The sequence below is a fragment of the Silurus aristotelis genome (assembly GCF_946808225.1).
Source record: "Silurus aristotelis genome assembly, chromosome: 25".
NCBI lineage: Eukaryota > Metazoa > Chordata > Actinopteri > Siluriformes > Siluridae > Silurus > Silurus aristotelis.
In genome coordinates this window covers 10793626-10821588 of record NC_139598.1, presented here as the reverse complement: position 1 = coordinate 10821588, position 27963 = coordinate 10793626, and the positions used below count along the sequence as shown (strand labels likewise).

General features: G+C 35.8%; 1 protein-coding gene across 3 annotated transcripts; it reads left to right on the top strand.

The window, feature by feature from the left end:
* Positions 1-8571: 8571 nt before the first annotated feature.
* slc35b3 (solute carrier family 35 member B3) lies at positions 8572-27248 on the top strand. Of its 3 annotated transcripts, none has more exons than XM_083530007.1 (10): positions 8573-8715; positions 10094-10321; positions 15331-15452; positions 16369-16523; positions 17250-17357; positions 17639-17736; positions 17840-17932; positions 24251-24362; positions 24451-24520; positions 26651-27248. In XM_083530007.1, exons 1-10 carry the CDS (start codon positions 8689-8691, stop codon positions 26799-26801), a joined length of 1164 nt encoding a protein of 387 aa, XP_083386133.1. In that variant the 5' UTR covers positions 8573-8688; the 3' UTR covers positions 26802-27248. The 3 variants fall into 3 exon arrangements, with proteins under 3 accessions (XP_083386135.1, XP_083386133.1, XP_083386134.1); XM_083530008.1 differs by lacking the exon at positions 8573-8715 and adding an exon at positions 8989-9521; XM_083530009.1 differs by lacking the exon at positions 24451-24520 and having other exon boundaries at positions 8572-8715.
* The last annotated feature ends 715 nt before the right edge of the window (positions 27249-27963 follow it).

The following is a 27963-nucleotide window of genomic DNA, read 5'->3' as shown; positions in this document are numbered from 1 at the left end:
GCTGCCTTACACAAATCTGTAAAAGTGTGCATGTTTGTGTGTGTGTGTGTGTGTGTGTGTGTGTGTGTGTGTGTGTGTGTGTGTGTGTGTGTGTGTGTGCATGCGTGCGTGCGTGCAGTCATGATATTCAGTGATTTGATAGTAAAAAAAAAATAAACATGACCATATGACAAAAGTCAGTTTAGTTCCATATGTGTTTCTGTCAAGTTAAATGGTGAGTGTTTGCATGGTTAAGTTTAATGTACTATTAATGTACAATAATCAGTATTTTTAATTGTGTTTTCCATTTGATTTGTTAAAAGCAGCTTAAAAAAGGACAAAATTACCAATCACCTTTTGATTTGCATTTAGTGTCTGATTCATGTAAGGCTCGTTTTCAGACTTAATTTTTTTAAATAGATTGCTCCTTTTTTTTCTGTGTGTGTGTGTGTGTGTGTGTGTGTGTGTGTGTGTGTGTGTGTGTGTGTGTGTGTGTGTGTGTGTGTGTGTGTGAGAGAGAGAGAGAGAGAGAGAGAGAGAGAGAGAGAGAGCATAAGTGAGAGAATATGTGTGCATGGGTGTGTATAAAGGACCATTAGCGATATTCAATAGCTCATCTATCATACAGGCCATAGAAGTGGTACACCACAAACTATTAATCATGGCAGTATCAGAGTATTGGATTCCAATGAAGAAACTCAACAACCTGAACTTAGCTTCAAAGAGCTGCTTCACCTGAGCCTGTCAAGGTAGCCACTCCTCTTACTGACACACTTTGATTACACATTCCTACCACAAGATGTTCATTTGAGACTAAAGAGTTCAGCCCTATTAGAAAAAAACTAGGCCATGTGTTTGTAAAATTCTGTTAATTAGAAAACAACAATAAGATGAGTTTTGGGTTTTTTGTTTTTTTGGGGGGGGGTTTAGGATTATTTGCCCTCATTTGGACCAAATTGACCAAATAATATATATATATATATATATATATATATATATATATATATATATATATATATATATATATATATAAAGCTCAAATACCACTGACTGACTCACTCACTCATCACGAAATCTCAAAAACCACTGAACGGATTGCAATGAAATTTGGAACATACCTTCCTCCTGGGTCTTAGGTGCTCACTAAGAAAGGGTTTTGAAAAATTTGCCCTGGATCGCGGCTAACTCGCAAAAAACGCGATTTCTCACGCATTGTAAACTCTTCGAAATAACAGTATGGATCCTAATGAAACTTAGTACATTGTTTCTTATTAGATGTTAGATGCACGATAAAAATTATTTTCAAAGTAGTTTGCCCTGTATCGGTACTACAAAGGGGTAGTACGTTATTTGTTGACGTTACGTTCTGATCTCTGATCATCCAGTCCTGCTCAGTGCTTACTGCTTATTGCCATATTGCTTAGCGTTCTGCCTTCCGTAGCGAAGCACGGGTACTTTCAGCTAGTATATATATATATATATATACATATATATATATATATATATATATATATATATATATATATATATATATATATATATATATATATATATAATATTTTTTGCTATTTTACTGTAATGAAATTAAAAATGATGTTTAAGAAAAGAAGACGCAAAAGCCATTCCTGCTTGGTCTAAAAGCAGAACAAATAAGCGCTATTTGGATTAAATTCAAATATTTTTAAAAAAGCAGTTATTTAACAGTAGTATAAATATGAATTTGAAACAGACTAAGGAAATTACAGCTTACATGTTCAATGTTGAGAAGCACCAGGTCTCTCTGCAGTTTACACTCACAGGAAAACATTGTTATTTAATAAAGAAAAATATTTTCTGATCAAGAGAATGCAGTCCTGACATTATATCCAAAATACATATCTTCTCTCTCTCTCTCTCTCTCTCTCTCTCTCTCTCTCTCTCTCTCTCTCTCTCTCTCTCTCTCTCTCTCTCTTTCTCACACACACACACACACACACACACACACACACACACACACACACACACACACACTCATACAAATACCAGTACTCTGTGTTACAATTCCACATTGCCTTTTGTCCCGAGATAGGATATTGATAATGAATCTATCCATAGAACAAAAAAAAATTATTATAATAACATGCAATATTATCTTCAAGTGATATGATATTTCTTGTAGCGAAGACACTATTGGGATAATTAAATGGATTAAATTCTGAATTTAGAATAGGACGTAGTGTATTATCTTTCAGCAGTAGGCAGAAAAACCTAGCAGCACTTTACAATAGTGTGGATTTAAATGTTTTGTCCATACAAGCTGTACAGGTTATTTAATTACATTTTTACATATTTAATTACATTGTAGTTTTGCTGTAAAAATGTCATTTGACTGTGTATATAAAAATAATAACCACACAAAATATGTTATGTATGTGAATTATGTTATTAAGCTTTAACTACAAAAATATATGTTAGTGAACTTCTCAGATAAAATAAATAAATGTTGAAATAAATGTTGAAATGAATGTATGGTCTGTTTCTTTGCAAAAAAAAAAAAAGATTCACAATCATTTGTTGAGGCTGATTTCATTGTATTATCACAGAAAAAGTTACAGTAAAATACTGTTTGGTCAAAATTAGTAAGAGCACTTCTTTCTGACTGGTATTTATAAATGGTTATCTGGTTTTCAGTATAAAATCCTTTCCTGATGATAAGGGAAATTGTTGTGGCAATTGTTAAAGTGCACTTTGAAAATCATAAAATACCATGAATTTCTAAATTAAATGTCTATAAAACCTGTAGCAGCTCAATGACAGCTAGAAAAATACTGGGAGTTTTAAGCAGTGGTAGAGATCTTTTTTTTTCCCGCTGTTTAAAACTGCAAGCTATTGCGACCTCAGACATAGCTGCATAGCTGCAGAGAGCAGAGCTCTTTATTAAATTACATTTTCACACAAATGGTTAGGACATGTATTTACAGGCTGTAATGTTTTTAATATATCCTGTTCTAATGTTTGTGTGTGAGTCAGGGGAGTAGCTTCCTACACTGATGTTTCACCATGCAGAAGAGTATAAGACACTGTCTGTGTAAAATGTAAAATTTATGAATTTCCCCTTACACCCTGCTTGATTTATGTGAAATAATAATACACTATTTAATGCTTAAACATGGCTGGGAGCAATTCGTGGCTATCAAGATGTACAATGGAGTAATGGCTAGGGAAGACAAATCACCTCACGGACTGAGGATGCTTGTTTAAGGTTGCTTGGCATATATATTAAACTATATGTAATTGTATACTCCATGCCATGATGGAGAGACAGCATGACAGAGAGACATATATTAGAGAATATACATTTAGATATCTTAGACTTTTTTTTTTAAGCATTACCACTTCTTCCTTCAGTTAAATATTCTCTGAAAATTGAATAGTTATTCTGAGACAATTTCAATAAAATAAAAAAAAACCCTGATTTTCAAGGAGTTCTTTAGAATCTGGTTCACCTCTGGCATGAATGGCAAAACCATTAAAGAAGGTTAAGGCCTTCCAAATTTTATCAATTTCCTTTAGGCAGCCTTCTCTGGTACTTTAGCAGCTAAGATCATTTCAGTCAAATGTATATTCCCAACCAACTAAGCAAAGCATTTTTTTTAAAGATTTATTTTGCTTTAAATGTTAATATGGAGAGTTAAACTGGAATTTGTTCCACTAAAAAAAATCTTAAGCCAAGTTAAAAACTTATGTAGGCTTTTCATGCATGTGTTAAACTAAGTTTAAAAATCTAAAAGAGCAGCAATACATTTCTTCATTTAAGTGTATGTGTAAAGTTGCATAAAAAAAATCAAGGTAAACTTGCATAGTAATAACCCAAATAAATCTGCTATTTAGTCACCTGCTTTGCTAATAATTGGTTAGGCCCAGGCATTCATGAATCCCACCTAAGTCATCTCTAATTTCCTTTTCTTTTTTTGCACTTCTTGTCTCTACCAACCTTTGCCAAGAGAAATGCCTCTTCTAAATCTGGTGATTCATATGCAATAACAGCTCTGGTGAAGCACAGGTGTTGAATTCTTTTTGGCACACCATAAAACATTATATGCATGATTTGTGCAGCTACTGCGCTCCGTAATTTCATTTTCTTTCTTTCATTTCGCCTTCCTGACCACATGATCCGTTTCAGTCCTATTATGAGTAGAGAGGACCTTGGAGAGGATCAGAGGTGTGCCATTGGCCCCCTCAGAGATCCTCTCCACCCTAGCAAACAGACTGTGGAGATTACTTCTACCCCAATGTGCTCCCACCACCACCTCACCCTCACCCAATGCCAATCCAGTATCTATGATTCAAGCCCACATTAAATATTTCTGACATCATGCAGCTGTGCTTTCTTCCTCTTACCCCAGGGCATAAAAAATAAACTTTTTGTGGGGCAATTCAGAATGTGTCATTTTGTAGGGTCATGCCTGCAACCTGCTTCACACAAAAATATAAGGGTTTAATTAAAAAAAATGCATGTAAATGGTTGAAGCTCTTTCTTTGTTTTACATGCAAGTAAGGAAGTAAAGAAAACTGATATTTTTATTTATATATACATTTAAAAGAATTTACAAATAATATGATATAATAAACTATATAATGAAACATTCAATGACAATTTCCTTCAGTCGTGTACCTGATATTTAAAACATTGTAACAAACTGAATAATTTATCTGTCTTTTCCTGCATTTGTCCACCTAAACTCAAGCTGACTAGTTAATTCCTTCCAGCTTAGTTTTTAATATACACTGTACAATATAAAACTTTTCTTTTCAATCATTCATCTCTTTACTGTAATCACTCTTGTAAATGACCTAATAAAGAAGCGAACAATTACTCATAGTCCGGACATTCAATTGTTAAGCCTGTTCCCTACACCACTAAATACAATCACATAGGGGTATGCTTCCCTCTCCTGGCTGATCTGGAAAAATAATAAAAATAATAATAATAATTTAAAAAAAGTCTGGAAAGCTGCTAAAGCTTAGGTCTACATATTGTATTTTTTCTCATGTAGAACTGATTTCGTAAAAGCTGTAGTACAAGTTAGTGTGTATCATAAATGTTGAAAGGAGGAAAACAGGAAAAGGAAAAAGTAGCAGTGTTTATGAAGGATGAATTGCAATAGGAAAGGACAAGCATTAAAATAAGTAAAACAATATGCAACACAGAGTAGAAAGATATATAGTGTTTACCTTTCCAACAACTTAGAGCTCATGTCAACATTATTGCTTAGCAACAGATGTACTGTTTGTTTCATTTCATTTTAAATTCATAACAATTGAATGAAAATATTCACACAGCATAACTTTGAAGATAGGTTTGTCTGGGGTGAAGTGAGACATGCGTATCAAGACAGATATTGTAATCATTTACATCTCTGACACTAGTCAGTAATAAAATATGCTGTATAAAATCCATACAGCATATTTTGGATTTTTAACAAAATTAATATTTTGTTATGGATTTTATGCTGCAGATTTTATTACTGACTAGTGTCAGTAATGTTAAAAAGGCATTTTTCATGTTTAATTTAATAATAAAACAAGAACATAATTTTAGCATTTGTTTAATATCATATTATCCACCTTTAAAAATTGAAAAAAAAGGTAAAAAAATGTGACCCAATTTCTGACCCAAATAAAATTTTGAGGCAATAATCCAGTGCAATAAGTCTCGGTGTTATTAATGTGCTGCAAAATTGCAGCTACAACTAGCTCAAAGCAATCTATATGAACCATATGGTTTCAGAAATGTCAGTTGTGAAGACAGAGACAAAGATGAAGTGTTGTGTGGGATGTGATGTCATCTTTTCTTTTAATCAAAAAGATATAAAATATACATTAGGTCATGAAAGTCCATCTCAAAGAAACCTGTTCTATAAACAAGGCCAAGCTTCACTGTTCAAGTCAGCTCAGTCCTCCAATACCAGAGAGAGAGAGAGAGAGAGAGAGGGAGAGAGAGAGAGAGAGAGAGAGAGAGAGAGAGAGAGAGAGAGAGAGAGAGAGAGAGAGAGAGAGAGAGAGAGAGAGAAAATGAAAGGGAAAGCAAGGGAAGGAAGGAAGGGGAGGGGAAGAGAAAGTGAAGGGAAGGGGAGAAAAAGTGAGAGCAGTCTCACAGATCAAAGAAAACAACATGAGGGAGGATATGAGCTCTTAAAGAAGTAATATAGCAGAGATTCCATCTGTTTTCCTGCAGCTGGAAAAGAATGACAAAGCAGCATTTTAGCCTTGGATATCAGTGCCCACAAATTCCTTTATTAAGGAAACCCCCACTTTAATATTAGATTGATAAACATTAAAGACCTCTGAAGAAAATTCCACCCCTCTATATTAATAGGCATAACCTTTATATGACAAATACATTTGAAGATTACTTCTTAAAAGGCCATCAATGTTAATTACCCTGTGGTATTTTCAATTTTGAAACTGGAACTGTAATTTTAAGAGAAGAGAAAAAGAGGGAGCGAGAGAGAGAGAGAGAGAGAGAGAGAGAGAGAGAGAGAGAGAGAGAGAGAGAGAGAGAGAGAGAGAGAGCAAAGATATACATTGATTTTACCACTATCATGGTCTAAAGATCACTTCTGGAAAAACTAATTAATCTTTTCAATGACTAAGTGCTCTAAATAATATCACTCTGCTTAGAGGGATATGTATGGTTAAATCTTTGTAGTTATTTATGGTAAACAGTATTCAGTACAGTGCATTGCAAATGTATTCAACCGCCTCAAACGTGAAAGTAAAAGTTTCAGCTCTGCATAATGTGTAGAAGTGATTTTCATCCATTCCTTCCTGGCAGATTTGCTCCAGGTTCCACAGGTTTGTTGTTTATTGACTAAATTTTTTGAACTGTGCCAAAAATGTTAATGGAATCCAGAGCTGGACATTGACTTGTTCTGATGTAAGGTAACGGTTCTCTAAAATTCTGGTTTTTAATGGATTGTGGAAAGCAAATTCTTTTGTATTCTCTCCTCGCATTTTCCACTGTTTATTCTTCCTTCAATTTTGACAAAAGCCCAGGTTCTAAAGATGAGAAGCATCCCCAGCGCATGATGCAACCACCAGTAAATTTGACTGCAGGTATTGTATTAATTGAGCTATGGCCTGCATCAAAATTTATTAGTAAATTGTATTATGAAATAATGAAAATATGTCCCTGGGGCATGATGCTACCAGCACCATATTTGACTATAGGGATGTTATTAATTGAGATATGGCTTGCATTAAGATCAAATTATGGCAAGAGTGTCGGAAACTTATCCAACCAGCATTTATTTTATTTTGATTTCCTATTAAAAAATACCAAAGAATTACAGTAATTGAACATGAGTTTGCAAAAAAATAATGATGGTATTAATATGCTTAATTTTTATTAAATTACAATCCTGTTCTGAATTGAATACTTTTGCCACTGTAATCTTTTTTATGTATAGATTTCCCTTTTAAACTGCTGGAATTAAGCAGATTGATTTATGATCTCATATTGTTTTGACAGTGACTCATCCTTTTTCACTGAATGGATGTATGGATATATGAATTCTAATCTGATCACTGCATGTAATCAGTAGACTGTTCACACATCCCATAATATTTTGAGATTTAGAGTCTTATTCACCATGCAACAGGCCTTATTGGATCCAAGCTGACCTGTTTCAGAAGCCATTGTATTTCCTTCCCCATTTGATGTTTTATTTATTAGGGCCATGAGTTCTGCTGCAAGAATATGTACCTTTCTGAATAATCAATAAATATTCATTTCATTATTTAGTGTCTCATATGATAGGGGGACAGAAAATGGTAAAACTTTTTCACAAATCCATCGTTCTTGATAAATCAATTCACCTTCAAAGTTAGGTGGGAAAAGTGCTGTATGCATGTAAACAGCTCTGTGCATTGCTGAATACTATAAGTAGGCCATAAATATGGTACAGGTGTCTCTCTGGGACTATGATTCATTGAGCAGGCTGGCCAAGAAAGAACAGTAAATTCACCAATATTAATTAACCCCCTGCATTCTGGCCATTTCGAGGCCTGTATCTTAGTGACCCCGTAAACATCCAGTGGACAGGGTTATCCTTGGCAGGGCACAGGAGTGACGGCTCTCATTCAGTAGAATGAGTTATTAAGAGTATTTTTTGGATAGATGGAAAAACTGTAGCCAGGCTATTTAGTGTCATAAAGCTGGGCCATAGTGGCAGACAGGCTCAGCGGGACAGAAGGCAATACCACTCCAATCAAATCTGAGATGGATGAAGGATGGGGCTGTCCACTCTGAATTTTTATATTGGGAAAGGGGCTGGGAGGGAATAATGCCATCCATGAGTAAATTAACCTCTAACAAAGGATGGAGCAGATTTCTGTCATCTGCCACGGATGTAAGGGGAAATTAATGGCCAGAGAGAGACCTTCTGCTTATGTTGGAGATCGGTCATTATCAGTGGATCTGCCGCAATTATAGCAGTATTCGGTTGGTAAGATCTGCAGACACTGTGTTCTATATGTCAGCAGACACTGTGTTCTATATGTTTTTCAACATGCCTCTTGAAAAGAGGTCAGAAGAGTTTGAACAGTCACAATGATAACGTGGACTGGACTAACAGGTTTCACAGAGCTTATTTTATTTTTAAACAAACATCACAGAGTCCAAACGTCAGATGTGTAGGGACATCATTACATAACAAACACAATTCAATGGAATCATCTGAGGAAATAAACAAGGTATGGAATTAATCAAGACTATACAATTTCAGCCAGGTCGAATACTGGTCAGGAAAGATTTAACCATTATGTGGCTTATGATTTTCTATGATTATCTTATTTTTTCGTGTTTAGCCCCGGTTTCTGTTAATATGTAGTATTCGGAAATGTACGGATGTTTAGGGACAAAGATTGAATAAAAGTATAATAAAGTATTATTTTAAGCAAAAAGTAAATGAAATAGCCAAGCATTAAACACGCCCCTTGGCGTCAAAACTGTAAGTTCCGGCTCCACAGGAAGTTGCTGGGTGTCGCCTGCGCATGTGTACAGCGCTACCGGGACAGGGTTGTAAGCAGGAAAGGAAGTGCTTTTAGCACCAAGTGTCTAATAAGGTGCTGTGAAAATGACAACATGAAATAGCACAGCGTTACTGTAGAATAATTGGAAGAATTCGCGTTGGCGTATAAACCGCTCTGTCTTAATCTTTTAAAAAACAAAAACAAACTAGCAATAGAGCTAACCTGCTGATTTTTAACCCCGGAAGTTTTGCGTAGCCTTGTAGCCATTTAGCTTTAAGCTTGCTTTACTGGTTCTGGTAAATGTTTGTCTTTTCCTATGATGAGGTGGCACGCGTTTCAGTTTTGCGTGCCGCCTCTCAGCCAGCTCTCTTTTCCGTATTTTGGTAAATGAATAACATTGTGGCTAGTCGCCATGGCTGGCTTTTCAGTTATTTTACAGGCCACTTGATAGTCTGAAAGCAGAGGCGATTTTCTGTCCTCTGATGTTTTCCACGTATCGACGATTTTGCCTACTGTCATAAGTTCAGGTAAGATGCCATTTCCAGCCGGCCAGAGAAAACTATGTTTGGATCACCTTCACAAAGACAGTCTTTACTCAAGTCCAGTCCAATCCTAAATTAGGTTGACTGAATAGACCAATCGAACTAGTTGGTTTAGATAAACTGGAACATTTGACACCATATGGCACAGATTTTGATTGAACACACAATAGATTTCAGTACCCTGATTTGTCTTCGATCAACATTAAAGCAGAGTAAAAGCCTGATTAAGTTTTCGTCCTAAATTAAGTCTTAATTATTTATTTGAATGGTTGGGAGTTTCAGTTTCTTTTAATCCACGAGTTTCTACTTCAGCTAAATTTGAACTATTAGTATAAGAGAAAAAAAATATTTACATTAGTGTCATTGCAAATGTACACCTTGTATCCACAGCACATGATCACAGCAGTGTACATTCAGTATGAACAAGTCTCATATTTCAGCTATCATTTAGATTATTATATTTTGCCCACATCCCAAATGACTCCAAAACAAAAATGTAGTCCTTTGTATATTAAGGACATGTCATGATGTTGATGATATCATTTGTAAATCCACAGGAGGGTACAGACACAATGAGTTCCAAATACAGCTTAATCAACTATAACTCCCGAAAGCACATCTCCATCTCGATACCCTCCTCCGCAGAGTCGATGTCCCCGCACATCAAATCCATAGAGGAGCTCCGAGTGCTAGGGGTGAACCTGAGCAGTTTCAGCACTCCCACGCAGTTCTTCATCTGTGTGACTGGAGTATTTGTTTTTTACCTCATCTATGGCTACCTTCAGGTACAAATTTCTGTTGTTATACCAGCACTGACATAACTGTTGTTCTCCCTGTTTATACCAGTGGCAGCATACCTCTCAACTGTATGGTAGAATTATATTGTAATGACTGACTTCTATATTTCTATATCAATAGGGATGCACCTCAACATATTTTGAATCAACACAGATTTTGCAAAGGAACACATGATAGACATGACCTCATGCCAAGTCATTATATCGCTGATGTTTTGATAACCTGCCACCAGACGCTTGCAATAACCAAGAATCTCAGTTTATCTCATGCATTGCAAATTCTCCACTTTCTGCATCACTCTGCTTGCGCCTACACATGCACAGCTGTGTAAAGATACACAGTCAAATTGCCATATTTGGTGAACAGCTTGTGTGTGTATGTATTGGGTGTAATGGTACACGTATTCGTACCGAAACCATACAAAGTAGCTTTCGGTTTGGTACACGTGTGCCAACCTCAATCCTTTATACTTGCATAGTTAAATCCTGAGTTCCCTCTGGAATATATTAAGTGAAAAGTAAAAAAAATAAAAGTTTTAGTTTCCGCCTCGCACTTTGAGCGCATTTCTGAAATTATTATTAAACTTTAAAACATACACAACAATGCCAGAAACTAGAGTTAGCACAGTGTTACTGTGGCTACTCACTCCGTACCGAAAATACGATGTGTAGTGTGTTGTTTTGGGACAGTCCAGCGATATGGATTCTGTAGCGTTTGCTTCAAGAATTTATCTTACAAAGAGAAAATACTGAAAATGCTGCATATCAAGCAAATAAACAAATGAAGGATGAAGATATTTGTTAAATTATGTTAAAATAATAGATCAGTTAAGTAGAGCATATCTTTCGAAAATGTAATATTACATGTAAAGCACACACACAAACACAAACACAAATTGGGTTTCACAAATGTCAAATAGTTAATTAAATTTTTTCATTTATTACATTTTTGTATCAATTTTATTTGTGCCACTTTAATCAATTGCTCAATTTAATCAATACAATAAGTGTATTGCATTCATTTGATTTATTCTATTTAATTTTTATATATAAATTTTTTTTTTATATAATATATTATTAGATATATTAATTAACTAAGCAGGCATTTTATTTTAAATTGTTCTAAAAATGTAAACTGTTTGTTTACAAATGTTAATAATAATAAACCATGTTAAAAAAAAAAAAAGATAAGCAATTTTATGTTTTGCAATTCTTCCCTCTAACTATACCAAAATTGTACTGAACCGTGACCTAAAAATTGAGGGACGTACCAAACAGTGATTTTTGTGTACTGTTACACACCTAGTATGTATTTCACCAGTTAATTTCAGATTTTTTTTTTTTAATAAAGGAAAAAAAATTTCACACAATATGAAAATACGAATAAGCCGTGTCTTCAATGGCCATGGTATTCTCAAAAGTAAGTTTGAGTGTTGCTGGCAGAGATGAGCTAAAATTGCATTTGCAAATAACTTGATCACCCTTACCAAAGAGATTCCTGTTTGTCCTAAAACCTGCCAACATCAGCAGTTGGCTGCATCATTCAGTTCCTTAGTTTTATCTGTCCTGTTTTTAGATTATGCTTTTGCAGTTCATTCACCTTTTTGCACCCTGTGTGCCATTTTCTACCACTTTCTGCATATGCCTGATGAGGAGTTTACAGTTACAACAGTTAACAGGATTGTGTGAAAAACACAAAAGTGACTGACAGTTCTGTGGATTGATGAAAGTAAAATGGCTACATTGGTTTAAGTTGCCAGGAAGGAAATAATAAATTATATAAATCACTCTTTACAAAGATGGTAAGCAGAAAAGCATTTCAGCATGTAGCATATAAACCTTGATTGGGATGGGCTGTAAAGAACCATCAGTTACTATAGACTTTCTGTCAATTTAAACTAATCTGGTCATTCTAATTTTTAGATGCTTTCCTGCTTACTGAGGTTGTGGAATGTTTGAGGCTTTTACATTATTTGAGATATTTGAGTTGGTCTTCCTGTTCGATGAAACGTGTCACCAATTTTCTCTGATCTCTCATTGATGAGTCATTTTGCCTTCACAACTTCCATTAAATGGTTTTAATTGTTTTTCCTTGTTTGATAGAAACATAAACTAGTAGCCGCATGCGGCTCTTTGGCTAGTTTCATGCAGCTCTTACGTTCATATCGAAGTTTGTGTTTGTGTTTTTTTAATGTGCGTGTTTGCTTCGCTTGAGTTTAATACAGTATTTTTAAGTCTTCAATGAGCTTGCCCCTACTGGGAAACTTTGCGGTATATTCATCTCACACACATGCGCATTTCACGAAAATACTGTATTGAACTCAAGCGACGTGAACACGCACATAAAAAAAAAAACACAAACAAAGTCTGTGTTTTCTACCCTGAAACACGTGAAATCAAAGCATCGATCTGTTCTGACTGACACCCATGTGAAAGAATTGCTTCGAGTGGCAACAACGGAATACGAGCCAGATTTGAAGAGGATTGTTCAAGGCAAGGAATGCCAAAAGTCCCACTAAGTAACATGCATAGTAAAAGAAAAAGCTATTGTAAATTATTATATTTTTGTTTGTGGAATTGGTTGAACTGAGAGTTTGTGTGTGTGTGAGACAGTGCACACAATGTTCATTGTTGAAAATGACTGGCCTGTGGTCTTAGAACTGTAGGAGTCAATTTCTGTCATTATGTTGGTGTGTGACATTTACAATAAATCTGGCTGAGCAGAGGTGTGTGTGTGTGTGTGTGTGTGTGTGTGTGTGTGTGTGTGTGTGTGTGTGTGTGTGTTAGTTAAAGTAAGGGATGGGTGATGTTCATGTGTGCCCATGTGTATGATGTGGCTCTTTGCGGTAACACAGTAAAAAAAATTTATCTCGGCCTCTGACTGGTTGGCCACCCCTGAACTAGTGCTTAACCTGTATCTGCCTATTTACCTTTAATTGTTGTCCTGGCACATTATTGGCTGAATAAATTATTGTTGAATGAGCAGTCTTACAAGTGTTCCCAAATTACCTTGTAACATAAACTCTTAGACATTGATTATATCTGTAGTGACGTAGAGCACCAAAGCCCTAAAGTTTGATGCACTATATCAGGGGTGGCCAACCAGTCAGAGACCGAGAGCCACATTTTTTACTGTGTTACCACAAAGAGCCACATCATACACATGGGCACACATGAACATCACCCATCCCTTACTTTAACACACACACACACACACACACACACACACACACCTCTGCTCAGCCAGATTTATTGTAAATGTCACACACCAACGTAATGACAAATTGACTCCTATAGTTCGAAGACCACAGGACAGTCATTTTCAACAATGAACATTGTGTGCACTGTCTCACACACACACAAACTCTCAGTTTAACCAAGTCCACAAACAAAAATATAATAATTTACAATAGCTTTTTCTTTTACTATGCATGTTACTAAGTGGGACTTTTGGCATTCCTTGCCTTGAACAATCCTCTTCAAATCTGGCTCGTATTCCGTTGTTGCCACTCGAAGCAATTCTTTCACATGGGTGTCAGTCAGAACAGATCGATGCTTTGATTTCACGTGTTTCAGGGTAGAAAACACAGACTTTGTTTGTGTTTTTTTTTTTGAATGTGCGTGTTCACTTCGCTTGAGTTCAATACAGTATTTTCGTCAAATGCGCATGTGTGTGAGATGAATATACCGCAAAGTTTCCCAGTAGGGGCAAGCTCATTGAAGACTTAAAAATACCGTATTGAACTCAAGCGAAGCAAACACGCACATTAAAAAAACACAAACTTCGATATGAACGTAAGAGCCGCATGAAACTAGCCAAAAAGCCGCATGCGGCTCGGCCACCCCTGCACTATATTCATAAACCCACCAGGCATAACATTATGACTAGAGGTCGACTGATTGATCAGCCAGGCTGACTTTTTAATTAATCGGCATCGGCCAATTTGTGCTGCAAATTAGGCCGATTATTATTCAGGCTCATCTTACACCAAACCGCTTGTGTGAGAGAACATAAATCTCCCATACCAGCAGGTGGCAGTAATCTATATTTGGCATCCAAACAGGGAAACCGGAACTAAATATATAAATAAGCAGCGTTATCAAGCAGGCGTTCATGTAGGTTTTTTCAATCATCTCTGCTAAGTTGAAAAGACAAGAGCAAGAATGACAACGAGTGTTCCATTATTTTCTTTTTGATAATCCACTAATCTAAAAAAATATTCGGGGTTCTCTTTCTCGTCGACAAGCTCCGCCTCTGCCAAACATGCAGAATTGCCGAAAAACAGCAGATGCCGTCCAACTCGAGCCAACAATGCGAAAAAAATTAAGCAGTTTTTAATCTAGCCTTATATATTTCATTGGTTAAATATGATGATGCTTTTGGAGAGAGAATGAGAGTAAGGTTTTTTTTTTTTGGAATTGTGTTGTTAGTGAGTCTTCAACCAGCTGTAGTTTAGGGTAGACTCAGGGACCAAAATCTGCTCACAAGTGCACTGATTGAAGTGGCCTGTGGTGTTCAAAAATGTTTCATTTAAGCAATTTTCTGTATCATGTCTTATTAGTTAACTATTAGATTTTATGAGAGAAAATTGGCATCAGATATCTGCCATGATTTCTAAATATCGGCATCGGTCGGAGTAAAACCCATATTGGTTGACCTCTAATTATGACCATCGATCAGGCATAACATTATGACCACCTGTCTAATATTTTGTTTCCGTTTTTGCTGCCAGAAAAGTCCTGACCCGTCAAACATTAACAGCATTAACTTCTTCAGCAATTTGAGCTACAGGAGCTCATCCGTTGGATTTTTTTTCTGTTTTTAATTTTGAGGACAAAATGTGCACTTGCTGCCTACTATATCCACTTACAGGTGCCATGATGAAGAGAGAGTTATTATCAGTGTTATTCACTCAGTGATCATAATCTTCTAAAGTCCTAATGTTTTGCCTGAAGGTGTGTTCATAGTTTAATTTTCAAATTTCTTCTGTTTTTAGGAGCTTATATTTTCTGTAGAAGGTTTTAAACCTTTTGGCTGGTATCTTACCCTGGTCCAGTTTGGGTTCTATTCCATGTTTGGACTGGTAGAGCTGCAGCTTACTCAGGACAAGAGGAGGAGGTGAGAAATGCAAAAAAGAAATGGTAACAACCTGACTGGAAAGAACTACTCCTTACATGCAAATATAAAAATGTACATGCAAACATTCTATATGTAACTCCTGAGTCAGACAAGAAACAGATATGTTTAAATGAGGTCTAGGCCGCTGCAAATTTTTCTGACAATTGTATGACTCACTGCAAAAAGTTTTTTTGGCAGGTTGGGTTAATGGCAAATTTGTAAATACATGTCATACAGTAGTTCAGAACCCTCAGATGTTATCATAAATTCATACATAAAGGAAAATGGACTGCAGCAAATAAGGAGAAAGAGGAAATATTCCTCTGGTCATTTCCAGATAACACAAAGTAATGGTCTATAGATTTTATCTCGCTTGCTTTGGCAAATTGTTAATTCTAAAAATAAATCTGCAGGAAGCTCATAAATACATTAGCAGTTTTATCTAAAAGGAAAGCTGCAAGAGCTTGAGCATTGCTAATATAACTACACTGTTATAGTAAAAATATGAATAGTTTTTATTACTTGGCGATTCACTGGAGTCACAGCCAATAAGGTGAGAGAAGGGCAGGCATGTAAACAAACAGAGCACTCAGAAGTTTAGAAAAAAAAAAGAAACAAACAAACTTCCAGGATTTGGGGAATTTTTTTGTTGTTGTTCATCCGGAGCATATAAAGTATTAGTTTCTTCTGTAATACGGTTTAAAGTTAGTAGTAATACATGTTACCTGATTTTGTTTCATATTTCTTACCCAACTGAGAGGTTTAAGCATGTGAACTCATTATTACATAGTTAGTGTAATTCTGTATTTCAAACAAAACTTAGTTTAGATAGCAAAAGACTAGCTGTGTCTGATAGCTTTGGAGATGTGCAGTTTTTGGTATAACCATTTTATTTTACTTTGAACCACTTTTTCAGAATTCCTGGAAAGACATATATGATCATAGCATTTCTAACAGTCGGGACCATGGGTCTCTCCAATACATCACTAGGATACTTGAACTACCCAACACAAGTCATCTTCAAATGCTGCAAACTCATTCCTGTTATGATTGGAGGAATTTTCATACAAGGTATCTTCTTTTTGTTGAATTTGGATGATTCCATAATTGGCTCAAACAAAAAGAAAATGAGTGAGATAGCAACAGAAGAGTACACCCTTTATCATTTAATGTCTTTATAGTTTTTCTTTTCTTTAAATCCCAGCATTGTAGTGTGGTGATCCCCTGGGTCTGATGTGTAGGTTCTTAATTGAAAGCTAGATGCTAGTTTATCAAAGCTAAGCAGACTAAAAGCAATACAAAGTACATTGCTGTCACCTTGTCCTCCCATGGCATAGAAAAGTTCAGGAAGACTTTCTCTACTCATCTCTCCTTTCCTTTTACAGATTTGGAGGCAATCAAGGAAAACAAGAGACATGTTGTGCTTTTTTTTTTTCCTTCAGTCTCACATTCTTTGTTGTTGTACTGATAAAAGAATCCTCTACTAGAGTGCTGACCTTCTTCAAAGAGGCAACCTGCAGCTAGTTTTATGATGGCTGCTCTCAGTTTCTGATCCGAAGGACATACTCATCTCACTTCTCTCTCTACCCAACTATAGTGCTACTGCTTATTTAGGGGGTTAAGCAGAGACACTGATGTCCATGACTAATGGGAGCTTTTAAAGGCCTTTGTGGAGCTACTAAAATTATGCCAAGCAAGACCTTATGACCATTGATGCCTAAACTAGAACAGAAAGTTATTAAAGATGCTGTTTCTGGGAGGATCATTGCTCTTTTACAGTGATTGATTGTGTTGCAGGGAAACGGTACAATTTTGCAGACGTTATTGCTGCTCTGTGCATGAGTCTCGGCCTTGTCTGGTTTACGCTGGCTGACAGCAAGATTGCCCCAAACTTCAATGTGACAGGTAATATGCTGGTCAAAAGAAGCCATTTTTATTCACTAGAGGGTTGTACCACAAGAGCAACTTGTAAGATGCATCTGAACAGACAGCAATAGCTCATTATTATTATTATTATTATTATTATTATTATTATTATTATTATTAATAATAATAATAATAATAGTATTTTTAAGTAATTTGTTTAAGAAAGATTTATTCAAGTGAAATATAGCAAATGCATAATGTACTACTAACATCATGCAGCAGTATTAAAAGCTTGTTTGTGGTGTATCTGATTTTGGCAGGTGTTATCCTTATTTCCCTGGCGCTTTGTGCTGATGCTGCTATTGGAAATGTGCAGGAGAAAGCAATGAAGCTACACAATGGATCAAACTCAGAAATGGTAAAACATTACCGTGGTAATGCTTGTCTAAAACAGCAAAACATGTCATATAACTCTAATCTTTGTCTCTGAATCAGTTTCTCTTTCTTTGTATGTGTTAAAGGTGTTGTATTCCTATTCCATTGGGTTTGTGTATATTCTGCTTGGACTTTTGTGTATGGGAGGTCTGGGACCTGCAGTGGCCTTCTGTGCTCAGGTCAGTTTTAAACATATTAAACTAATACAATCCACATAACACACTTGAAAATGTTTTTAATCCAGTTTTGAAAGTTGATAGTTTAAAATTTTAAGTTAAATTTTTTAATACATATTTGTGCACAGGCCTGGGGAATGTATACTATTTTGTACTATATAGTTCTGAAACATACAGTCTGATTGGTAATGTTTCTCTTCTGTAACCAGAAGAAAAGTCATAGCATTTTAAATATCTGGTTAAAGTTAAACATAAAAATTAAGAAAAATATTTAAATATTTAAAAATTCTATTCATGGTGCACTGAATGGTGTAAAAACACCTTATGTTTTATTAAATTTTCATCTAATTTAAAATGTAACAAATAAACTGCATACAAGCAAATTTCTTTTAAGAATAGTACTTTTTTTTTTTTTTTTTTTTTTTCTTCTTTGAAGGCCAAGCAATCTTTGTAAATTTCTGAAGCATTTGCTATATACATTATTAACTAGAGTCCTCAGTTCCTCTTCTCTCTTTTTGGAATGATCTTAACCTACTTATGCAAAAAAAAAAAAAAAAAGAAAAAAAGCCAGATTATAAAATTGGGAGGAAAACAAGTGATCACTTTGACCATGTACATCAGTTTAGTGTGCAACAGTCTCATGCTGTCATGGTATTTAATAAAAAGGAAGCGCAGCATCACTCTTGACTTGACCCTTTTACAGGGATGCTGGAATAAATGCAGATTCATTAATTTAGAATTATTCATATCATGAATGATGGGTCTTGTTTGTTCTGAGAATCTACTGCACCTACTGGTAATTTGTTTGCCACGTAGCAATAAAAAATATAGTAAAAACCTGGATTATTCTGGTTAGTCACATTGTACTGCTATTATTTTAAACAATACTGTATATTCTTATAATATGTCTTTTAAATAAACCTTTCAAGATGCACAGGAGATTCTTCCTTAATGAACTTTTTTTTAAGTACAATCACAGAAAACATTTATGGCATCACCTCAATTAAAGGTAACCACACCAATAAGTGCTGTTTAACTACAATCCAACTAAACTAGTTAGGTTGTAATTTGTTGCTACATACATCATGATAAAGTACATACTATAAATTATAATTTTATGCAAGCTAAAAGAAATATTGTTGCTCTGTGTGTAAAAGCATAAGTGATCTACAGTTAGCATATTCAATTAAATGCATTAGGCTTTACTATCCTCATAACAAGATGATAGAGATGCATACACACCTTTCTTGTGTGCACACCTTTCGACTGTGACATGATATATTAATGGAAATGAGCATGCAAATGAGCAGTATATAAATAAAATAAAAAAATTGTCCCTTGCCGCTGATACTTCAGTCTCTGAGGCACCTGTAGCTTCTTTTAGATGACAGTAGAGAATTTTTTTTTCTTTTTCTTAAAACAGATAACCTGTTGAAAGTGACTTCAGAGAAGTTTTAGAGACTTTTCTGACCTGAAGATATAATTAATTAATTAATTAATTCACCAGCTGTGACCCTTAGTTTTTTGCCCACTTGAACCATCCTTTGTACAGTGAGTTGTAAAAATATAGAAATTCTCTTCCTTGTTAACTTCATAATAATTGTCAAGTACATTTAAATCTTTTTACCAAGATGGTGGAATTTAGCAATTTTTATATTGCCACTTCCAATTTTGTAAACCTCTACAACCTTTTGCTGCACATCACAGCTATATTTCATTGTCTTACCCATTAACATGAGTAAATTTGGCCCATATGTAACCTCATATTTATACGTCTACAAAACAGGATGACATGATCGAGCAAATTCCTGTTCCTTGTCACTTAGGTGTACTAAAAATGTAAAATATTTATAGGAATATACTTCAGTTGTATGCAAATGTTTAGGAATCCCCTGACAATGTCCATGATTTTCATTTATAAATATTTGGGTGTTTGGATCAGCAATTTCATTTTGATCTATCAAATAACTGAAGAACACAGTACTATTTCAGTAGTGAAATTAGGTTTATTGGATTAACAGAAAATGCACAATATGCATCAAAACGAAATTAGACAGGTGCATAAATTTGGGCACCCCAACAGAAAAATCACAAATATTTTGTAGTGCCTCCTTTAGCAGAAATAACAGCCTCTAGATGCTTCCTATAGCCTGTAATGAGTGTCTGGATTCTGGATGAATGTATTTTGGACCATTCCTCCTTACAAAACATCTCCAGTTCAGTTAGGTTTTATGGTTGCCGAGCATGGACAGCCAGCTTCAAATCACCCCACAGATGTTCAATGACCTTTAGGTCTGGGGGCTGGGATGGCCATTCCAGAACATTGTACTTGTTCCTCTGCATAAATGCCCGAGTAGATTTTGAGCAGTGTTCTGGGTCGTTGTCTTGTTGAAATATTCACCCCGGCGTAACTTCACCTTTGTGACTGATTTCTCAACATTATCCTCAAGAATCTGCTGATATTGAGTGGAATCCGTGCGACCCTTAACTTCAACCAGATTCCCAGTACCGGCACTGGCCACGCAGCCCCACAGCATGATGGAACCTCGCCCAAATTTTACTGTGGGTAGCAAGTGTTTTTCTTAGAACGCTGTGTTCTTTTGCCGCCATGCATAACGACCCTTGTTATGACCAAATAACTAAATCTTTGTTTCAGCAGTCCACAGCATCTTATTCCAAAATGAAGCTGGCTTGTCCAAATGTGCGTTTGCATACCTCAAGCAACTCCATTGTGGCGTGTGTGCAGAAAAGGCTTCTTTTGCATCACTTTCCCATACAGCTTCTCCTTGTGCAAAGTGCGCTGAATTGTTGAACGATGCACATCTGCAGCAAGTTGATGTTGTAGGTCTTTGGAGATGGTCTGTGGGCTGTTTTTGACAGTTCTCACCATCCTTCGCCTTTGCCTCTCCAATATTTTATGTGGCCTGCCACTTCTGGCCTTAACAAGAACTGTGCCTGTGGTCTTCCATTTTCTAACCATGTTCCTCACAGTGGAAACTGACAGCTTATATCTCTGCGCTAACTTTTTGTAGCCTTCCCCTAAACCATAATGTTAAACAATCTTTGTTTTCAGGTCATTTGAGAGTTGTTTTGAGACCCCTATGTTGCCACTCTTCAGAGGAGAGTCAAATAGAACAACAACTTGCAATTGGCCACCTCAAATACCTATTCTCATGATGGGATGCACCTGTCTATGAAGGTCAAGGCTTAATGAGCTCACCAAACCAATGTTCCAATTAATCAGTGCTAAGTAATTACAGGTATTCAAATCAACAAAATGACAAGGGTGCCCAAATTTATGCACCTGTCTAATTTTGTTTTGATGCATATTGCGCATTTTCTGTTAATCCAATAAACCTAATTTCACTACTGAAATATTACTGTCCCCTTCAGTTATTTGATAGATCAAAAAGAAATTGCTGATCCAAACACCCAAATATTTATAAATGAAAATCATGGACATTGTCAGGGGTTCCTAAACTTTTGCATACAACTGTATATTTTACTCATATGAATTCATAAGGGTGCTATAACAGTTGTTGTTGGGTTTTTTTTGTGTGTTGTGTTTACAGTTGTTGCTATCTATGACAGCAGAGTGTTTTTATGATTTACTTTTTGATCATTAGGAATCAAAAGAAGTGTTCCCTTAGAAGTGTTCCCTATTTACTCTGATTGAACGTGAAAAGGATTTGCCTTATACTTACAGTTTGTACAGACTTACCAAAGAAGACTTGAAGCTGTACAGCTGTAAGATGTAAAAACTGCCAAAGGTTCTATAAAACTCAATAAAAGACAAGAAAATTGTATTTTCAACAGACATTGTCTCAAAGCAGCTTTACAGAATTTAACAGTTAAGGTAAACGATGTGTATTTATACCTCATGAGCAAGCCATGGTGACTGTGGCAAGGAAGAACTCCCTTAGATGTTATGAGGAAGAAACTTTGAGAGAAACCAGACTTAAAAGGGGAACCCATTCTCATTTCGGTGATATCAAGAGTGTGATTATAGTCTTTAAAAAATACAGAACACTGGAGAGTGAGAACTAAGATAAGCACTGGAATGTAAGATTATAAGTAATGTACTTTCTACAGTCTTATACAGTCATTTAAGATTATGGAACCAGTTGCTTGGTAGCTCCTGGTTCCATAATCTCAAATGACTATGGAAAATGACTATTTTTTCTCTAACCTTTTTTAACCGAATGGTTAAAAATTCAAGTTCAATTTCAATTCAAATTAAAGATTATTAGCATTTAGGGGGTTTAGTGAGAAATTAAGATCAGGCAGGTTATTTGTGAATCTGTCCTTAGTGGTCGGAACAATAGTCCTACCAAGTAGATAACGTGGTGGGACACGGCTAATCTGCCCTACCGGTAGTGTGTACAATATGAATGGTCTGTGATGTCATCACTCTGAGGTTGAATATCTTTATCAGTGACATCTGCTCGGTGGGATATTTAGTCTAGTATGTAAATAAAACCATGAGTTGGTCTAGTGATGTGTTGTTTAACCCCAAAAAAGTTTAATAAGTCCACAAATGATACTCCTAGGGCATCATTTGCATCTACTGCATGAATATTAAAACCTCCTACAAGCAGTACTTTATCAAAATTGATCAAGAGGTCTGAATGAAAATGAGCAAACTCTTAAAGAAAATCAACGTAGGGCCCTGGGTGTCTGTACAGAGTGAGCGATAATAGAGGTTTTCCATGTATGTCTGAAAGTACAACCTTAAGAACTAGCACTTCAAATGATTTAAACCTAAATCTTAACATTAAGTAGGGCACTATGAATGGTCGCTACACCACCCCCACAACCATTCTGACAGGGCCCATGCATATAAGCATATCCTGATGGTGTAGACTCGTTTAGAACATATACCGTAATTTCTGGACTATAAAGCACCCACTGAGCACCCACTGAATTTTACAAATATTTTTATTTTTAACATAAATAAGCCGCACCTGTGTATAAGCCTGTTCTGTCTACACTGAAACTAATAAACTTTACACAGGCTTTACCGAAAGACAGTGTCTGTCTGACAGTGTCTGTCACCGTTACACGGTGTAACGGGTGAAATATGTTGTGGCTCTGTTAAGAGCAGAGCGCCATTTTGGGAACAGCACGTAACTGCATTCTGCCGGTATAACTGCATGTGTGTGCGTTTGGAGACTGAGGATTATGTGCTCATTATGTTCTGGTGCTTATTATTTTCTGATGCTCATTTCTAAGTTTCTTTGACTAACCCATAACGCTGTTGCCAAGAAAAATAAAAAAGCACAAGTTTTGGAAACCTGTCTGTGCTTATATGATTTAATTTGCAACTGAAGTTAGCGAGCTCTCCCTTCACCCAGACTCAACACGCTACAACGGCTTGTATCTAAACAGTAGCCGACCAAGAAAGTCATTGTTCACTGTCTTCCTCCTTCCTTTCACAACTATTTCTTTCGTTGTTTAAGCCACGGGGTTCAAAACGTGGGAAAAAAGTAGCAGCTTATAGTCCGAAAAATACGGTAATCACTAATACATAGTCCTGAATAAAGGTAAAAAAAAAAATGTATTCATTTCTTCACACAAAATACCTGTACACAAAATAGAAGCTTTCTTAATACTTTCTGAAATTTAAAGTTTGTAATAAGCAAAAACTAAAATCTAGTTAAAAAAACATTTTGACAGAAAGAGACAGAATATAAAAAAAACATTAAAGAAAGGTTATAAATTGATTTGTATTTGATCGAGTAAAATAAGTATTTGATCTCGTACCAAATTAGCAAGAATTCTGACTCCCACACACCCAAATTAGTCCTGTACCTTTAGGAAAGTACTCCCAATGTCAACTCGTTATGTGTATAAAAGACACCAGTCACAGAATCAACCTCTTCCATTCAAACCAATCCATCACCATGGGAAAGACCAAAGAGCATTAGGGACAAGATTGTAACGCTGCACAAGGCTGGAATGGGCTACAAGACCATCAGATTGTTATCTTGGCTGTATGTTTATGGTCATGTTGGTTGGTAGGAAATCAAATACTTATTTTATTTGATCAAATACAAAGTAATTTATATATAATGATAATCTTTCTGGATTTTTTATTTGTTATTCTTTCTCTCTGTTAAAATGAACCTACCATAAAAATTCTAGACTGTTCATTTCTTTGTAAGGGGGATCAAATAATTATTTCCCCCACTGTACTTGCACTGTTGTGAGAAGGAGTCAAATGGTATTTGTCTAATAAAAGCTTGTGTTTTGTGTGCAAATAGTTTTGAGTGTCATTTTTCTAATCTTTTTATTTATTTTATTTTGTATTTTTTTATTCAGCATCCAGTGACCACATATGGTTATGCATTCTTCTTTTCTTTGACTGGTTACTTTGGCATCTCCTTTGTTCTGGCTTTGATAAAACTTTTTGGAGCTCTGGTTGCAGTAACAGGTGAGATATGCCAGTCTGCTTTATTTTAAAATATTTTAAGTAAAATTATTTTAATGAATTGATTTTGTCTGTCTGTTTGTTTATTTAGTGACCACAGGAAGAAAGGCCATGACGATTGTCTTGTCCTTTTTGTTCTTCTCAAAACCTTTCACTTTTCAGTAAGTGAGCTTTTCAGAGCATGCATGTTGCAAAAATGCATTTCAGCAGAAAAATAAGTTCTTCTTTTAGTTCAGTAGAATGCGCATGTACAGGGATTGGAAAATAAAACTGTAACACCTATTTTTAGACCACAATAATTTATTTGTATAGTATAGGGCCTCTTTTTGTGGCTAATTTATCTTGGGAATGATAGATAAGTGCTCCACAGTAGCTAGATTTATTTTAAGCAGAACAGTGGTCCGGTTATGTGATACTGGTGTAGGAAATCTTTCTCACAGTCCTCCAAAATACCCCAAAGTTGCTGAATAATATTCAGGTCTGCTGACTGTGCAGGCCATGGAAGATGTTCACTTTCATTGTCATCACGTTCATGTCACTTGTCATACTGTGTGTATTGGTGCATTATCATCCTTAGGGGAACAATTTTGGAAGTGGTGGTGTATCAGCTTTGGTTTGGGCTGGTCTGGCAGGCCACCACCAGTGGCATAGCATAAGTCCTAACGAGATGTGTCAGATAGAGTAGCTCTTGACTGAAAGCATCACCTCACGAGGACCTGATAAACTTAGGGTTGAGTCCATATCAAGGTTGTAATGCCTTTCAGCATCCGCTAAAAAGCTTTCTTGAGCTCAACCTGTGAACTCCATGATTTCAGTCTGCTCACTGCCTCAGCAGATGACGAACCAGAGTGATGGGTGGCAGCTCCTTCACTTCATTCCTGGACTTTGCTTCCTTTCTTCATGTGGATAGATGAGGTTACTGGTGTTTTAGCATCTGGGGTCTTTTCTTTGCATGTTTATTAATCAGTTAGCTGGATAATGTTGTTGAAGATTTGACATGATCCAGGATTGTCTGGTTCTTCAAAGCTCATCCTGGTGTTGCTGTCATAGCAACAGGTCAATAAGATTGTACCTGCTTGGGAAAAGGTTTATTCCATGTAAACAGGATTAGATCATGCCTTTATAAGTGGAGACAACACACTAGCCATGTCCTCTCCATTTGTACAAGAGAAATTTAATGCATAATGCAGGATAGACTGGATCCTTTAGCATAGCATGATACTTTACTTTTGAAAAATGTTTTTCGCATCAAATAAATTTTTAAGCCTCATTAAAAGTGTCCCATTGAGTACAGCATAAATAGTGGAAAAAATTACAGTTGTTTAGTATGTTATAATTAGTTCTGTATTGAAGCTGCTTTAGATGTCTTTTGTCAAAACAAATTAAATTAAGAATGAAATATTTCACGTTTACTTGATACTAAAGTTCTATTGGGTCCTGTGGTGGCTTGGACATATAAAAAAAAATTAAACTGAAAAACAATAACATGAAAAACACTTATGTTTGTTTCATTTGATCTTATCTCCTAGTTTTCGCAGATTTCATGGTGTTCATGAGGTTTCCATATTCTTCATAATCTTTGAGAAATAACTCTTTCACTGCAGTAGTAAAAAGAACTGTGCATGTTTATTACCCATTGCACTACTAATCAGCCAATTGCTGTGTTGCAGACCAAGCTTTCTTCTATTTCTGTATATAGCCTTTTCAAGCAACACATGTTATCTATCATATTAGATGTTATCGCTCATCTTTAACTGAATCCTGTTATACTAATAATCTCTGCACGTGTTTCAAAGGTTGTAGTAGCCAGAACACAGTTACCTCGATTAGAGGATCTTGGATATGTAATATGATCTTTTGAATGTAAAATGTAGTGATGTATGAAGAACGGGCCCCTGGATTGCAAGTATGAATTTCAGGATCTGTGAGATTTGATAACAGAGATATAGTTGAAGCACATATTCAGTAATAATAGTTAAGTAATTTAAATGTGGATAAGCAGGAACTGGTATCAAAACAAGAAGCGGTAATTACCCAAATGTATCGATTTTTATGTTTCTAATAAAAGCATTTTCTTCTGAAGGTTACCATCAGGTACAACCCTTGATTAAACATCTTAGAGAAGAAACACTTCTAAGCAATACTAAAGACAGTACGCTGCAAAATGCATATATTTGCATTTGACTATTATATTTATACTTGTGAAATATTGCTGTTTTCTTTTCTATATGCTAAGTTTTTCATGTTAATATACATGACTGCTTCATCTGTATTTATCTTTCCCCATTCAGGTATGTGTGGGGAGGCCTACTGGTGATCTTTGGGATCTTTCTAAATGTCTACAGCAAAAACAAAGACAAAATGAAGCTTCCTCCTCTGGCAGAGTTATGGAAAAGAATGCTGAGCAGCAGGAAAGGCCGACCACTCTCTCAGACTGTGTAAATTACTGACCTCTGAGCAAATTGTATGGGGTTCTCCATCCAGTCACCCCAGTCTTCTAAGAAAAGTCAGACTCTCAGATTTTAAAAGGATGCAGTAACATGAAGGATGGCCAGTTTAAACTGATCAGAGAGGATGCAAAACTTTGCAGCAGCAGACTTGTTACTTATCAGGTGCAAACTGGATTATGATGGAAAGGACAGATATCATCTGTTTTTCACTTGCATGTGCCACTAAGTAATGGCATCTTTTCACACAAAAGTTTGTCATTTCTATGCGTGTTTTTTTTTTTTTTTTTTTTTACTTTGACTGGACAATGTAAATGCAAGTGACACGTCTTTCTTTAAAAGTTTTGGAACTGTGTGAATGTCAACTGCCATATTTGCTATCCATTTGTTTGGTGAAAAGGTAGTTATTTTTACATTAAAAACAGAGACGTTTGTTCAAGCAGTTTGGAGCATTTTCCTATAAGTGTGAAGCTTGCCAGGCATCTCTTATCCATCGGCTGCAGCTCAGAGTGTTGAAAGGCTGCCAAGCAGCTTCTCAGATGTTTACCCCTATGATAGCCCAGGGCTTGTTTGATTAGGAGTCTTGGAATAAGATAGCACTTAAAAGAAAACCAACATTGTTCTTACAATTTAGCTTTAGACCTAATTTACTGTGTGTGTTTGTGTGTGTGTGTGTGTGTGTGTGTGTGTGTGTGTGTGTGTGTGTGTGTGTGTGTGTGTGTGTGTGTGTGTGTGTGTGTGTGTGTGTGTGTGAGAGAGAGAGAGAGAGAGAGAGAGAGAGAGAGAGAGAGAGAGAGAGAGAGAGAGAGAGAGAGAGAGAGAGAGGAATGATTGTTGTAAGCAGTACCACTCATGTTTTTTAATTACCAGCAAATTATACCCACAGCATTACCATCTTAACTTTGTCAGATCATTACAGTTTAAGACTTTCAAAATCTAAATTCAAAATCATAAATGTAAAAGTAAATGCTGATAACTCTAGAAAGTTAGAATAAATTGGTTTAGGACTTTTTTTCCCCCTGAAGAAATATTATCTCATGAAAAAATCTATTTGAATTTAAAGAGGTGTAGTGATTGCATAAAATGTCCTGTGTTCTAAACCACTTGTTTGCTGAATTATAATGATCTGTAAATGGGGCACAGATAAATTCTTTTCC

Bases quoted from the DNA above. Each gene is read 5' to 3' on its own strand.
- slc35b3 (XM_083530007.1), top strand. From the start codon at position 8,689: ATGGAATCATCTGAGGAAATAAACAAG. The intron at 17,933-24,250 runs GTCAGTTTTAAA...TTTTTTATTCAG, and splicing joins CAGTGGCCTTCTGTGCTCAG to CATCCAGTGACCACATATGG. The intron at 24,521-26,650 runs GTAAGTGAGCTT...TTCCCCATTCAG, and splicing joins TCAAAACCTTTCACTTTTCA to GTATGTGTGGGGAGGCCTAC.